Genomic DNA, 16,964 nt, shown 5'->3' on the forward strand with positions numbered 1-16,964 from the left:
GATCATTTTCTCCTCTACCTCAGGTACGTTCCTTTAAAATCTCCTTTAGCTGAGGATCTCTTCCTTTAGTTCTTGTCTGTGTGAAAACATCGGTTGCTTTCTCAGAAACAGTTTGGAGCACTAGAGTTACGATTATTTTCTTTTGGGACGTAAGGTGTTGTTATCTCGTCTCCTACCTCCCATCGTTGCTGCTTTGAAGTTGGCCATCAGACTACTTGCTGTTCCTTTGTAGCTGATCTACCTTTTTTCCTCTGGCCTTTAAGATTGTATAATCTCACGATCGTGTGTCTAGCGGCATGCAAATGTTTTAGGTTGTTTTGTTTTTAAGTCTTGGTTTATGTTGGCCAACCTAGTGGTACTGAGCAGAGGTTGTTTTCTGTCTGGTCGAGCAGAGAGAGCCTTTGGCTGGAGCGCACTATGTTAGTTTCCTGCAGCTGCTGCAACAAAGGATCACAGACTGGGTGGTTTAAAACAACGATGGTTTATCGTCTCACAGTGTGGGAGGCCGGAGGTCAGACATCAGGGTGTCTGTAGGGCCCTGCTCCCTACGAAGCCTCTAGGGGAGGAGCCTTCCTTGCCTCTTCCAGCCTCAGGTGTCCCTTGGCTTGTGGCTGCTTAATTCCAGATCTCTGCCCTGTCTTTACATGACCATCTTCTCTTTGTGTCTGTGTCTAAATATCCTTCTTATAAGGACACGAGTCATATTGGATTAAGAGCTTACTTTAATCCAGCCTCATCTTAACTGATCACAACCACAACACCCCCGTTCCCAGTGACCTCAGATTCCAAGGCGATTAGGACTTCGACATATCTTTTTAGGGAACACAGTTCAACCAGTAACAGACACATTATAAATAAACTTATCATGTTGTGTCAGGGAATTACAAAATCTTTTAAAAATGGGAGACTTCTCTGCTTATCTGGCAGTATTTTTCCCAAAAAGTCAAATAATGCACTGGATAGGCTGATGGGGTGGAGGTGTGGATGAGGATTGGAGCCGTAGAGAAGTGGGGGCGGATGGGCAGGTATGAGGGGAGATGGGGCAGGATCTGAGAGGTCAGTGGACATGAACTTTTAGTGCTATAGCTTCCTTTTTAGGGGAACTTCTTGGTTTGGGTGGTAGATATTTTTGAAGACTATAAGGAGCATTGTCCTGAGAGAGACCATTGCTTGTGAAACTTACTCTTTTACTGTTTAAATCATTGTTTTTTCCTTATCAATGAGCATGATTTGAGGTAAATAAACTATTTTTAAGGGACAGACCAAACTAAAAGTATATCATAATTCTTGACCAGATGGCATATTTGAGGTAGATAACAACTTCTTTCTGTTTTCTTTATCCAGATGAGGTTTATGGAAATAAGTCCCTTTCTTTTGGAGATTTTTAGGAACTCAGTGATAATTGTATGCCTGCCAGTGCCACGTATGACTGAACTGTACTCAATTATTCTGGTATTCAACCTAATAAGGTTACTTGTCATGCTTGTGTTTAAAACACATGAAATGTTCAAATCACGGGCAGGGTTATTTTTTCCCTGTTTATGAAAGTACTCAATTCTCTCCTCCTCCTGTGGGCTCTTGAATCTTCTATAAATGAATCGGTCAAATGTCCTAAAACCTGTTTTTTGTTTTTTTTTTTATAGCATCACACCATTGGCAAGACATCTTGCTTCTGATTTCAGTAACTGTGGCAGAGTTCTTTTACCCTAAAGGCCACAACTTGATGATGTTGTTGGCATTTAATGTTCTAATTGTCTTTTTTTTCCCCCCTCAGGATTCTTGGATTCCAGAATTAAAGCTGAAGTTGGAAAAGTTTCTGGCTTTAATTTTTAAAGCCAGTAGCACGCCAAAGCTTTTAACATTATATGTATCCTTTTGAAGCAAGTAGGGACCACATATGGTGTCGCACGCTGGCTTAGATGGACTCAAATCGGGCTAAGTGATGGCAATGTTGTTTTCGTGCTTAGAGGTGGATGAAGCTTTAATGGGAGCATGTGTCAAGGCCTGTAAGTGGTTGGCTTCTATGGCATTGGGTCTCTGAGACTTGGCTAGGGTCTTATTTTCACATCACTGGCCTTAAAGCTGTCTTAGTAGGGGAAAAAAATGTCTGTCTTGGAAAAGAACTCTTTGGAAGAATTGTCCCTCCACAGATGTCAGTCACTTTTAAGGCCTTGAGGCCATGGCATATGGATCAAGTCATATATATAACTTGTCATTCAAATTGGGACTTTTAAAAAACAACTATTGAGATACAGTTTATACACCATAAGATTTACTCATTGTAAGTGTATTATTCAATGATTTTTAGCAAATGCATAGAGTTGTGCAGCCATCATCACAATCCAGTTTAAATAGGGGCACTTTTGAGAGTAAAAAGGGGACACTAATCAGGCCACAGGTGTAAATGGAGCCTGTCCAAGGAAGAATGGAATGGATCACCCCGCCTGGAGGAGGCTGATTTCCCAAAGCTTGTTAGTCTTTAAGGATGCTGGTCTCCTTTCATTCTGAACAAGAACGTATCAAAAGTTATTTCGTAACAAGAATATAGCATTTTGAATTGTAAAGTTGATGTTTGTTTTGTTTCATTTAATAAAAAATTTATGCACTTTGCTGCATAACACTTTCTGCTTCCTTTCTAACTCTGAAGCACAGGACTCTTCCTCATTGAGCCTTTTTGTCCCTGGGATTTTGTGATACTCCTGTGTCAGGTTCCTAAGCCTCAGGGGTTCCCTGTTGCCTATATGCAGCTCCTTAGCCTCGCCTTGAGACTGTCCCCAGTCTGACGGAATACAGCTAGCTCTCCTCTCTGTTTTTATATCCTTAAGATTTTGTTCAAATACTTCCCTCTGGCCATGTACCATTATGTTTGCATATCCAATTCTTTTCCTTCTTAGAGTTCCATATAAAATGACAGATTTCAGTGAAACTAGGACTTTTCCAACCTGGCTTATGATTATTTTAATGTTCTTATAAAAAACATTTCTCCTTAAAGGTAATGGGTACCAGTACATAAGAATTCTAAAAAAAATTACTTACATTGTAGATCATATTAGTTATGTTAATAATAACACCCACCTCATAGGAAAGATATGAGGATTGAGTTAATACATAAAAAATTTACTTGCTTAAAATAGTCTGACACAGAGTGCTTGATAACCGTTAGCTGTTAGTATTATAGTTTGCAAATGCTTGTCATCTTTTATCCTGTTCAACATGCTTTGAAACAGATACACTGAAATATAGCCCGTAACTATAAACATTATTCCTTTCTTTTGTTATGTGGAAATATTTGGAGTTCAGTTCAACACATATATTAGGTTGAATATTGTGCTAGGAATTAGGGATACAAAGAAAAGATACAATAAAAAAATTAAAAAATAAAACATATATTAAAAGAGAAAAGGCCAAGACATAGTTGTCTTATCCAAGTTGGATTTTTGAACGGGAAAATGGGTGTCTGTGAGGCAGACAGAATGAAGAATGGGAGGTCCAGCTCGTGCAAAAGCACTGAGCCAGTATGTTTGGGAAACCACAAAGAATTACAGTACTCTAGAGCAGAAGGATTGAGAGAGAGAAAGTCAGAGACTAGGCAGGGCCCAGGGCATAAAGATTCCTATGAGGTAAGTACTGACGAGCCTTAAAGCTTTTTAAGGAGCAGAATAATGTGGTCATGTTTGTATTTTTTTAAAAAAAATCACTTTTAAAATTCCTGATTATGAAATTGATCATATTCCTTCTAGAAAATCTGGAGAGCACAGCAATACATTTGTATGCGTACATACATCCCAAAGTATGTAACGTTTACAGTAAACAAAGATAGATACTTGCAGGTGTATGTATTTTAAAGTATTTTTATCAAATAGAGCATTTCTTCATATCATTAAATATTCTTCAAAAATAGATTATTTCCTCAAAAGTTTATACATAGAATTATCACATGACCCAGCAATTCCCCTCCTAGCTGCATGCTCATATGTCTACACAACGCCTCATATGTGAATGTTCGCAGCAGCATTATTCAGAATAGCCAAAAAGGGCAAACAACCCAAATGTCCATCAGCTGAGGAGTGGATAAACAATATGTGGTATAGCCATACAATGGAATATTATTTGGCAATAAAAGTGAACGAGTTACTGATCTGTGCTACAAGATGGATGAATCTTGAAAACATTACGCTAAATGAAGGAAGCCAGACTCCAAAGGCTGCGTATTGTATGATTCCATTTGTGTGAAAGATCCAGAAGAGGGAAGTCTCTAAAGATAGTAGATTAGTGTTGCCTAGGGCTGGGAGGGTGGCAGAAGTGGGGGTGACTGCTGAGGGGCAAAGGGTTTCTTTTCTTGGGTGATGAAAATGTTCTGCAGCTGATTGTAGTGATGGTTACACAGCTCTGTGAAAGTGCTGAAAACCACTGAAATGTATACTTTCAGTGGGTGAATTACATAACATGTGAATTAAAGCTCAATAACACTGTTACCAAAAAAAATTTAAGAAAATCTAAATAAAACAGGGAAATACTTTGCTTTCAGTCATGCGACCAGACGTGTAGGAGCTGAGATGCACACCCAGGCAGGCTGGCTCCAGGTCTGCCGTCTTCGCTGCTGCGCTGTGCTGGTTTCATCCCGGTCCACATTTCCTCAGGCTAAAGCTTCAGCATTGAAATTACAGAGTTAAAGGGTATGAATTCAGATTTGCATTTCTAGTCAAACATTTTGGTTGCTGCGAGGGGGCTTTTTGAAGCGGGTAAGGAGACCAGTTAGGGGGTTGTTGGCCACACAGAGCAGTAACTTAGGAGAGAGGAGGGAGTCATTCAAGGGCTGAGCAGTCAGTAGCTGTCTTAGCTGCTTATAGCAACACTAAGAGGCACCCTTCCCTGTCCTGAGGTTTCTCTTTTCTACCTCAGAGGCTCTTTCTCAGATTGACCGACACAATGTGCGGTGCTCTGAGCTCTGTCTCCTGAAAGCCTGTTTTCCTGAACTTCTTTCCATCTCAGAAGGAGAATGGACACAGCAACAAAGGTAAATCATCCAGATTAAATTTCTTAGTAGCAGCTTTGCTACCTCAAGTTCTAAGCAATGAGATGGAGAGAATTCCACAGACTTGGCAAACGCGGGCTTTAACAGTCTAAATATTTATGAAGTGCTTTGCAGTCATTTTTATCGCCATTCCTGGAGGCCCACTTTTCAGGGAGGCTGGTATTGTGAGCTTCGTTTTGCACGTGGGGTAACTAAGACACAGAGAAGCACAGGGAATCCAAGCAGTATGCCCGAGGGAGGGAGCCGCCCAGCACAGTGGGAAGACACAGTGCCGCGTGGACGGGGAGTGAGTTAACTTTAGTCTCTCCCACTTTTCCTTGAACTAGTCTAACGGGGTCTTATCCCAGTAGCCGTATGGACTACCCACTTAAGAACTAAAGCATTTCCAGTTTTCACATTCAAAGGAGGAATCCAGTCTTCAGTTTTTAGCATAAAATGATGGCTTTCTACCATTAGTAATTTTTACCAAGAACTGTTCGTTTTTCAGAAAGGTGAGAAAAACTTTAGATAACGTGAAAATGGTGGCCTCTGTGGGGGTTCTTTGCCAGAGTTTTGTCTTTGATGCAACATTATGAAAACTACTTAAATTATTATGTTGGAAAAGGGTGTGTGATGCGCTTCACGTCTTTGATAGGTGTCGAGGGCAACATCCTCAATTCCCAGCAGGTGGAGTTTTACTACATAAAATAGCACGATTGCCCTTCTCACTGCAGAATCACGGTAGAGAGGATTTCAAAACTTCCTGCTATTGTTTTTCTGTTTCCTTTTAGAGAGTTGAAGTTTTCTAAAGAAAAGAAGCATAAGTGAATTATTTAGCTCTTTGCTTTCCAGGGAGCTGACAGATGAGCAGTGCTTCAGATTTGATACCCACGAGGGCCTCAGTAGCTTCAGATGACAGAGTCTGCATGTTTGCTGTCGCCCTTTGTAGCCTTGGTATCTCCAGCCCGGCAGCTTGAGACATGCTGCTCGTCCTGGGCTGCCCCCTCCTGTAGCTCGGAGGGGCCCTTCATGGAGGAGCCGCAGGTCTCAGCAATCAGTCCCTGGGTCCATGCCTGAACACGGTGGGGCAGCAGGGTATACTTTTGGCCTCTTGGGGTCAATGTGGAACACTTGGAGGGTCACAGGCCACAGCCGTGAGCTCCCCAAGGTGGCTCTGCCCCCAGCATGGTTACACCCGAGGACCAGGCCCCCCGGGTGTCTCTGTAGCGACTCAGGCCCGCTTCCTCTGGGTTAGTGCAGCTCCGGGCCTGGGCTGGGGGCCTGGGCCGGTTCCCTCGCCACAGTTCTTCAGTTGGGCTGGTCACTTGGGCCTTGCCCTGAAACTCCTGGAAACGCTCCCTCGCCTCACTATTTCTGTTTCCCTTGCTGCCTAGCAAACCACCTCAGACTTAGTGGCATAAAACAACAATGTCCGTTTCTTCTTTTTATCATTTGGGAGTTGTGGGCTCAGTTGGGCAGCCCTCCCTTGGGTGGCTCCCAGGTGTAGACAGAAGCGGGTAGAGCCCTCTCCCAGGCTTCCTCACCCTCGTGCACAGGTCTGCTGGCTGAAGCCGGCTGTCGGCGGGGCTCTCAGCAGAGGCCCTGGGCTGGAACACCTGTGCCAGACTCTCCGTGTGGCCTGGCTTCCTCGGGGCCTGGTGGCTGGGTTCCCACCCAGGGTCAGTGTCCCCAGAGGGAACTGGTGGAAGCTGTGTCACCTTCTCTAACCCAGTCTCTGAAATACCTCAGTGTCATTTCTGCTGCATTCTCCTCATGAGTAGTGAGCTCCTAAGGGCAGCCCACATTCGCAGGAAGGAGAATTGTTACATTCCACCTCTCCGCGGGAAGGAGTGTCAAAGGCTTCGCAGTCATATTTTAAAACCACCACCCCACCTGCATCCTTTGGGTCCCAGAGAACTGCCTTAATTCTTGACTGAATCTGTTTAGTCCTTGTTCAGATTTGACCTTTGGACTCCTAGGCATTGGGGGTGGGAAAGTGGTGAGAAACTTCTAGATTCTAGAGTTTCTGCCAGCTCCTGTCACCCTAGCATACCCTGCAGTTTTTGAGGATAGCTTTTTTCTGGGAACCAGCTATCTCTCTGATAAGTGGCCCAATTTTGCAGACAAAATAAACAAGGAGGGGAGTGCAAATAGAAGAGTCTGTGTTTTCCTACAGCTCCTTCATTTGGTATTTCAGCAAGGAGACCAGGGTTTTCAAGCCTTCTTTGGGTTCGATTTTAATGAGTTTTCTGAGATAGCCAAGCTGAATGTCTGTGGAATTGAGTCTGGCAGGCACAGTGTATGTCTGTGGCGGAATAAACCCCCAAATGCAGTATTGCCGTGGAGATCTGAGATTAGCACCACAGGGCACTTGGACCAGAGGCTTGGGCCCAGGCATGGTGTCACGATAGCTCGTTGTCATCAGTTTGTCCCTTCCTCCCTCAGCTAAGGCCGTGATGACCACAAGGCACAAACAAGCCCCCAATTTAATTTAATTTCAGAGCCAGGTATTGTTTCTTAATTTGAATGATTGGGTAATATCATTATGTGTCTTAATAGGAAGGGGCAGGTTTCATAGATAAAGTGAGAGTTCCATGAGCTTTTTTTTTTTTTTAATGGGAGTACTGGGAATCAAACCCAGGACTTGTGGGTACTAGGCACGTGCTTTACCAATGAGCTATACTCGCCCCACCCACCCTCCATAAACTTTTGAAGAAGGCAAGAAAAGTGAGTGCTTGGAGTGGAAGAGTCCCTTAAAAGAAATTATATAAAAAATGGTGTTTAGAATAAAAACTTAGATTGGCATTATAGCATATTGAATTGTTATTTTCACCTAGCCTTCTAAAAAGGATATAGAAATAATATCTTTTAGCATTTCTGGTATTAATTGATTTGGCCCCTTCAGAAAATGGGCACCTGATTATTTTTCTTTTTTTTAAGTATTTTTATTTTATTTATTTTTAACATTTTTATTGATTTATAATCATTTTACAATGTTGTGTCAAATTCCAGTGTTCAGCACAATTTTTCAGTCATACATGGATATATACACACTCATTGTCACATTTTTTTCTCTGTGAGCTACCATAACATTTTGTGTATATTTCCCTGTGCTATACAGTGTAATCTTGTTTATCTATTCTACAATTTTGAAATCCCAGTCTATCCCTTCCCACCCTCCACCCCCCTGGCAACCACAAGCCTGTATTCTCTGTCTATGAGTCTATTTCTGTTCTGTATTTATGCTTTGTTTTTGTTTGTTTGTTTTTGTTTTTGTTTTTTTTTAGATTCCACATATGAGCGATCTCATATGGTATTTTTCTTTCTCTTTCTGGCTTACTTCACTTAGAATGACATTCTCCAGGAGCATCCATGTTGCTGCAAATGGCGTTATGTTGTTGGGTTTTATGGCTGAGTAGTATTCCATTGTATAAATATACCACCCCTTTAAAATAGCACCCAAAGTAATAAAATATCTGGGAATAAATCTAACCAAGGAGGTGAAAGAATTATATACAGAAAACTATAAACCACTGATGAAGGAAATTAAAGAAGACTTTAAAAAATAGAAAGATATCCCATGCTCTTGGATTGGAAGAATCAATATTGTTAAAATGGTCACACTGCCCAAGGCAATCTACAGATTTAATGCAATCCCTATCAAATTACCCAGGACATACTTCACAGAACTAGAACAAATCATAATAAAATTTATATGGAACCATCAAAGACCTAGAATTGCCAAAGCATTACTGAAGAGAAAGAAAGAGGCTGGAGGAATAACTCTCCCAGACTTCGGACAATACTATAGAGCTACAGTCATCAAGACAGCATGGTATTGGTACAAAAACAGACATATAGACCAATGGAACAGAATAGAGAGCCCAGAAATGAACCCACAAACTTTTGTTCAACTAATCTTCAACAAAGGAGGCAAGAATATACAATGGAATAAAGACAGTCTCTTCAGCAAATGGTGTTGGGAAAACTGGACAGCAGCATGTAAAACAATGAGGCTAGAACACTCCCTTACACCATATATAAAAATCAACTCAAAATGGATCAAAATGGATTAAACATAAGACAAGATACAATAAACCTCCTAGAGGAAAACATAGGCAAAACATTATCTGACATACATTTCAAAAATTTTCTCCTAGAAGAAATAAAAGCAAGAATAAACAAATGGGACCTAATGAAACTTACAAGCTTCTGCACAGCAAAGGAAACCATAAGTAAAACTGATTATTTTTCTAGAGTCCAGAGCTGTAAATAGTATTTTTGAAAATGATGACCTATATTCCAAGTTACAAGTCTTAACTTTCTTCATTCAGTATTTGTGAGCTAGCAAAATAGCAAAGAGCCAATATATATCTGAATACAAATTAAAAAGAGTCCATGATATTGTAAGAATAGAATGATTGATTTTAGTTTTTTATATTAGGTTAGAAAAAAATTCCATATTTTAAAATGTATCATCTTGAGCAGCCAAGGGGTCTCTAAAATTAAATCTCATCTGCTCTTAAAAAAAAAAAAAAAGCAATGCATCTAGATGAAGTAGAAATGTTAACAAGAGAAACCTTGCCTGCTTGACTGTAGGGAAGATCTCCATCACTTTTGTTATTGTTTCATTTCATGGTGGAATTATAGGAAAACTTTCTGTGACCTTAACTGGCATTCTTTTAGTTGTATATATCTTTTGTTTAAAACCTGGGATGCAGTTCTTTTGACTTTTGCACAAATTATGTCAGTGGCTTTGAAACATGAAGAGTCTCAATACATTTCGCTGGCATGACTATGACAGTTTCACTAAAATAACATGGAATAAGACATCTCCATTGAAAGTTGAGATCTTGTGTGGCAAGGCATCTTGGCTTAGTTGTCCTTGTCTCATAAAACTTTTGACAAGGAAAAAGGAGTCAAAGTTCTGTTTAATGCTAAGAAATAAAGTTGATGTATTGAGCTGTAACCCAAAAAGCTTACAGTAATGGTCACATCCTGTTTGTAGCCAGTTAAGGTGTCTGCAAGGTGACATCTCTGGATAGCAGGCTGTTTTTTGCTAAATGGTGTATCTGAAATGGTTATGAACGTTTCAGCCCAGTTGCCTACTTTACTCTTTCCTGTAGACTGTTGGCAGTTAGGCCTCCTTTCCCTCAGGTATACCACCATACTTTGAAATTGTCATAAACATGAATTCTGGGTTCCCAAGGCAAAAGTTCCACAAATAGTCCCTTGCAGTTAGTTAATTGTGCAATGAGTTTCTGAGGGGAAGGATGTTTTTTGTACGTGTGCGCAGGCTCCTTTCAAGAGGGACCACTTTGGTGACATCAACACTGATGATTTGGAAAGGCAGTTGACCCACCTAATGGGTTTTGGTATTTCATTCACCTGCCACTTGGTACCTGTTGAGAAAGTTCACACAGACACTCTCCAATATTTATTACCATAACATGGGACTGTGTATTATCTGTGTAATTTTCATCCTTGGAAAAGTTCTTGTTTATGTAATTTTGAGTTTTGTACGTATGAAAAAGCTTAAATAATACTTAGTGTAGGAAGAAGGTAATGACTCCTTCCCCATATCGTATGAGAAGATTAATAAAGGATTTCCAGGAATGTTCTCCAGATGTTCAAGTAATGGATGTAAATTTTTGCCAGGTGACTTTTTAGTTACCTCTCAATACTGAGATTTCATGGGTGTTAAATAGTAATAACACTTGATTATTTTGAGATATTTTAGGTTTTAATGGTTAAAATATTTCACTTTTACACATCAACAATGGTGAAACATGGAAGTTCTTGAAATACAATTTGAATGTGGGTGATCCTCATAGCTGTTTAGGACACAGATTAGGAAGAAAAGATAATTTAGGACAGTGGTTCTCAAACTTGTGGGCTGTGTCAGAGCCATTTGGGGAGTCTCCTGATGGTGTAGATAGTCAGCCCCTTCCCGGTATCCACAAAGTCAGAGTCTCTGAAGGTGAGGTTTGATCGTCTCTATTTTTGGGTGGTTCTGATAGATGTCAGAGTTTGCATACCACTGCTTTCGGATGTAACCTATCTGTCACTTTTTCAAGTTATCTACTTGCATAGAAATACGTTTAGAAAATCTTTGACCCCTTTCCATGAAAGGGAATAATAACAATAGCTGCCGTGAACGGGCAGCTGCTATGGGCCAGCTTTGTGCTCGGCACTTTGAGTATGTCTGTTCATTTAATCCTCACAGTACCCCTTCAAGATCATTATTTCCCCCATTTTATAGGTTAAGAAATGAGAAGCAGAGAAATTAAGTACCTTGACCCAGGTTACCCAGCAAGAAATTGGTAGTGTAGGGATTTGAACCTCGGTCTTTATAATTTTTTTAAGTTGAAGTATAGTTGATTTACAATATTTTATTAGTTTCATGTGTACAACATAATGATTCAATATTTTTGTCAGTTATACTTTAGTTATTGTAAAACAATGGCCATATTTGGTCTTTATAATTTTAAAGTCTCTATACACATGAAATATTCTAAAATGAAGAGTTTAGATATTATACAGTGCCCGCATTGGGACAATAGTGAGTTAACTTGCGTTTAGGGGCAGCAACTCGTCCCTCCATCTAAAACACAGTCTTCCAGGAAAGGGAGAATGTAGGGTAGGGCCAAGGAGTGTGACGCTGATGAAAATTCACATATTCCAACTGCACCCAGGAAGGCTTGGCCATCAGGTGCTGCCCATGGGGCATGGAGATGAAGGTAGGGTGGGGGAGAGTCCAAGAAGAGAACCCGAGAACGTTCCAAGACTTCTGAGGCCCAGTGGGGTGGCTTGTGCCTTATGGAACTGGCAGGATGAGCACCTAAGATCTTCCCTAATCCTGGGTTCTAGTTTTCTCAGCATCAGGCAAGCAGCCCTAACCTTTACTTAAAAAGTGGTTAGAAGTATCCCCCAGGCAACTTCATGGGGCACTAACAGAGAAAAAGACACAGGTTTGGTTCAACCATTTTGTGAGCTGATTATAGAAAGAAATGCTGAGTTTGTTTCTTATATATAGAAGAACTAAAAGGTGTGTGGGGTTCAATCAAGGAAATAGATTTTTTAGGAAAATCAGTGGTGATTCAGTTGAACCACAAGGGATAAGAAATAAAAAATCTGATTACAAAGCACTTTGTAATTAAATGTGGTGTGAAACAGAAGTAGTATTAAACACAAATACGTAGTGTCAAGTTCATTGTTATAGTAAAATATTCTAACAATGGGAGCGGTATTCCCTTGAGAAGAATATAATTATTTTTTAATATTGTAAGGGTTTTTAAATTGTTGTTCTTGTTTTGTTTTAATGTAAGTATAAATTGTCTTCCTAGAAATGTTGCAGCAGCTCCACCAGCAGCTGGTAGAAGCTGAGCGAAGGTCAATGACATACCTGAAACGGTACAATAAGATCCAGGCGGACTACCACAATCTCATTGGAGTCACAGCCGAGCTGGTGGATTCTCTGGAGGCCACAGTCAGTGGCAAGATGGTAAGGAAGATCCCCCATTGTTCACATGTCTTCTTTGAGATGAAGTCTCAAAGAAGTCATGGGCATGGACGGTGTTGATATGTGATTCCTGGCTGCCCCCAGCCAGTGACACCTGCCCCTACTTCACAGAGCCACGTGCATGCTGTTTATCATGCTGCTGCAGCATTTCATCCACTTCCCTAACACGTTATCTACCGTGTCTTTATTGCTCTACCTTATTCTTAATGTTAGCAAAGAATAAATTTGCAACAGAAAAAAGTAGTGTGTAGTGGTGTAAAAACGAGGGGGATATGTACCCTGTTGATATATATATAATACAGCTATAGATTTTCATATGTTGCTTTTGTATGCAGCTGCCTTTCTCAACTCTATTAACCTGATAGGTTATTTTGATTGATTCTCTTATATTCTAGATTGGCAGTCAAATCATTTTCAAATAATGATATTTTTGTTTTGCTTTTCTCATTATATATCATAACTTTCTTTTTTTTTTTTTCTTAGCATTTTGGCTAAGACTCTGGGGCACTGTTTTTGTTTCTTGTTTTTTTGTGGGGATGATTAGGTTTGTTTGTTTGTTTGTTTAATGGAGGCACTGGGGACTGAACCCAGGACCTTGTTCATGCTAAGCACGTGCTCTACCACTGAACTATACCCTTCCCACTGGGACAATGTTGAATAATGTGATCATTGGCATCTTTGTCTTATTCCTGACTTTAATGGGAATGCCTCTGGTGTTTTACTCAATAAAAAATTAGAAAGTATAATAAAATCTCTTTGTGGAAATATAGTTTTTTTTTAATGGGAGTAATTATAGGTTCACATGTAATTTTAAGAAGTAATGCAGAGAGAGTCCTTGTATACTTTGCCCATTTTCCACCGGTGGTAACGTCTTGCAAAACTATAGTACAATATCTCAACCAGGATATTGGTATTGATATAATCCGTTGCTTTTATTCTGATTTCCCAGTTTTACTTGTACTCCTGTGTGTGTTAAGCTTTACTCAGTTTTATACCAGTTAAGCTTGTGTATTTAAATTGTTTTAGCAACTTACTACATAATAGGATGTTTCAAAAATCTAGAACTATGCAAAAATAAAATTACCTAAATTCTGTCACTTACTAATAACATTTGTTACCATTCCAGACTTTTTTCAATACTTAGATACACATGTTTTACAAAAATGGGCTCAGTTCATGCAGTTTTCTAATCTGCTTTTTTCCTTAACGCTAAAGTGTATGTTCTTTTTTTAGGGGGGAAGTAATTAGGTTTACTTAATTATTTATTCATAGGGGAGGTACTGATGATTGAACCCAGGACCCTGTGCATGCTAAGCATGTGCTCTACCACTAGAGCTATACCTTCCCCCCTAAATCATGTGTTCTTAAAGTCATTAAATATTCTTCTACCATGCCCCAGCTCCAGTAGCAGCAGAGTTTCCCATCACATGGCAATGTCATACTTTATTTTAGTGTCAGGTGGGTCCCCATTGTTGGACATTAAGGTTGTTTCCAGGTTTTCACCTTCATAAGTGGACATCTGAGTAAACAATTGGAAGGAGTGGGTGTGCAGTTCCCTGAGAGTCCCCCAGAACTTGAGGCCAGAGCTACGTACATGCATTGTTTTTCCAATAGCTTTTCCATATGTTTTAGTATCCTGTGCTGAAACCTGTTTGCTGTGTGAAAGCACGAACATTCACACAACTGCTCAGAGTTGCTTCGTGTGTCTGGAAATGGCCGAAGCTGGAGGGATGGCATGTGTTGAAAGAAGACTGATGGAGTGGATCGGGGAAGATAGTGGGGAGATCTGTAGACCCTGCTTAGGAATTCATGCTTTATCCTGCAGTCAGTGAGCAGCTTTTGAAATGTGTATCTTGAAAACTGGACTTTTAGTATTAGAGGTTTTTTTTAGTTTCGAAAATAGCACATACTGACTTTTCTTTAGTACAAAAAATTACCAGATACAAACCAAAAGTGGCTTATATAGCCACTGTTGACAAAAAGGAAGAAAAAGAAGACATGTACATAGTTAGAAAACTCAAAACAGTACAGAGAAAAATAAAAAGAAAAGCATACGTTTTCCTTTTGCCTTCTCTCCTATTCAAATATAACTACCATCATCCTGGTGTGCCTCTGACTGCCAGGGTCGACATGACACCAGATGCGGCATGCTGACCAGAGATGGGCACGCAGGCTGTCACTGCTGGAGTTGTGCACAGAGGCCCGCAGACCACCAGGCGGGGTGGGCGGGGCCTCCAGGGTCAAGTTTGGCGAGATGGAGGGGAGGGGCAAGGACTGGACTCTTAACTCTCTTGTTTTTAATGTAAAAGAAATACATGCTCCTAGTAAAAAATTGAAATAATTCAGAGGAGTATATAGTAAGAAGGAAAAGGCCCCTTCCACACACGATTCCTTAGTCTCACTTCCTTATTGATATTTGAGATTAAGGTTTCTTGTGTATTATTTCAGAACACTTCTGTGCATATGCGTGTGTGGACATGTGTGTGCATGTGCATGTAATATACACATACTTCCGTGGGCTCATGCGACCCATTACTCTTCTCAAATTTGCTCTTCCACTTTCACTATATCTTGGAGATCTTTCCACACAGCCACACACCTACCTCAGTCTTTTTGTTGCTTGTGCATTATTCCATTGTAAGACTGAACCATAATCCATCCAATCTCTGATGATGAACATTTAGATTTTTGGTTTGCTATAACAAAAAATGTTGCAATGAGCATCCTTATATATAGTGTATACCTTTGAATATAGGTAAGATGAGATCCTAAGAGTAGAAATGCTAAGTCAAAGGTTATGGGCATTCAGATTTTGATAGATGTTGCCAAATTATTTCTCCAAAGATTTCAACAGTGTCTACCCACCCCCACCCCCAGTAGTGTATCAGAGTGTCTCCACACACTTGCCAAGACTAGACATGATTATACTTTGATATCTTTGCCAGTTTGGTGAGTAAAACTTGGTATTCTGAATGTTTCAATTTACATTCCTTTACTTATGTATGAGGCTGAATAGGTTTTCATGTTTTTTGGCCATTGACATTTTGTCTTTTAGTCAACTGTTTATTCATATCCTTTCCTCATTCACCTGTTTCAAGTAAGAAAGTGATGGAACAAATTTCCTTGTTAAAGAGATGGTTGTGGTAGCAGTTCTAGAAGTCAAAGGAGGAAACAGTTTCAAGTGCAAAGGTTGGATCCAAAGTCTCACAGAAAACTCTAGAAGTCTAGAACTGAAAGGTGTCCAATGTTTTTGACATTTAGAAGGTCATTGGTGGTGAGTTTCCTTGGGGTGGTGCAGGTGCTCGTGAGAGCTCGAGTGTGGTGTGTAGGAAGGTAAGCCCGCAAATGTTGGCTGCTCTTGCAAGGACCTTGGCTGTGAAGGAGGAACATTGTGGGGGTGGGGGGAGTTGATGGGTGAGGACCTAGGGAGGAGAAAGGGGAAGACATTTTTTTAATATGAAATATATTTGGACATGTTTTTAGGTTGTAGGGAAGGAACAGGTATAAAAGGAAAGATTAAACATACAGGATGAAAAAGGAATGTTTACGTTTTGATACTATAGGAATTCAGAGGACGTGGACTCAGGGTAACGTAGAAGATGCAGCCTTGAGAGGTAAGGCCCTTCTTCGAGTCACTTGTAGTTGAGTGTCTTGGAGTGACCAGAGACGTCTGCCACGGAGGGATAGAGCCTTCCATGTGGCTGAAGCAGATCAGAAGTTTCCAGTGGGGTAGGCAGGAGCACCAGAGTCAGAGAAGAGGGTCTAGCCAGCATTCCCACTCTTTCTGACTCACCAATCAGTTATCTTCCTCCTGTGGGCAGGACTGAGTGAGGAGTAGGCGGAGAGGCGAGTGACGTTACCACGTGGAAGTTCACCACGTGGAATCATGAGGCTGTGGAAAAGGAGGTTCCCTCTAACCATCAGGCATAGAAAAGAGACTGGAAGGATGTAAAACTGTTGAGTAGTTACCTCCAGGGATTGGCTTGTGGGAGCAGGGTGGGACTGGGGAGAGGTTATGTCATTCATATGTTTTACATGAGCATGCATTACTTTTATAAAAAGAAAAGATGTAAGATGAAAAGAAAAAATTTCAGAGATTACCACCTTAGATGTCGTACGTTAGTCCTGATTTATAGGAGTTGTGGAGAGAGGCATGAGAGATGCCACAGAAAAATGCTGTGATATAGTAGTGTTGATGCAACAGTAATCCAGCCTCCAGCTGTCAAGCACTTGATGGTTTATAAAACGTCTCCATCACTCTTCCATAGGCCTTTACTGAGCCATGAGCCATGTGCGAGGCTTTTCCTTGACCTCGTTTACCCCTCCTTGTGACCTGGAGCGGTGAACGTCATTCATTTCATCTGACAGGTTGGGAAGGCAGGAGGCAGAGCTGCTGGCCTTCTCAGGGGTCCACTCCTTGAGCCCAGG

General features: G+C 40.7%; 1 protein-coding gene across 3 annotated transcripts in view; it reads left to right on the forward strand.

Moving 5' to 3' along the window:
• ARMC9 (armadillo repeat containing 9) overlaps positions 1-16,964 on the forward strand; it is a 142,128-nt gene that overhangs the window by 14,164 nt on the left and 111,000 nt on the right. For all 3 annotated transcript variants that reach the window (XM_031452384.2, XM_064485258.1, XM_031452387.2), the window contains exons 6-8: positions 1,775-1,867; positions 4,993-5,017; positions 12,361-12,518. In XM_031452384.2, coding sequence (XP_031308244.1) covers positions 1,775-1,867; positions 4,993-5,017; positions 12,361-12,518 — 276 coding nt within the window. The remainder of the gene's footprint in view (positions 1-1,774; positions 1,868-4,992; positions 5,018-12,360; positions 12,519-16,964) is intronic.

Source organism: Camelus dromedarius, chromosome 4, assembly GCF_036321535.1.
Source record: "Camelus dromedarius isolate mCamDro1 chromosome 4, mCamDro1.pat, whole genome shotgun sequence".
Taxonomy (NCBI): Eukaryota; Metazoa; Chordata; class Mammalia; order Artiodactyla; family Camelidae; genus Camelus; species Camelus dromedarius.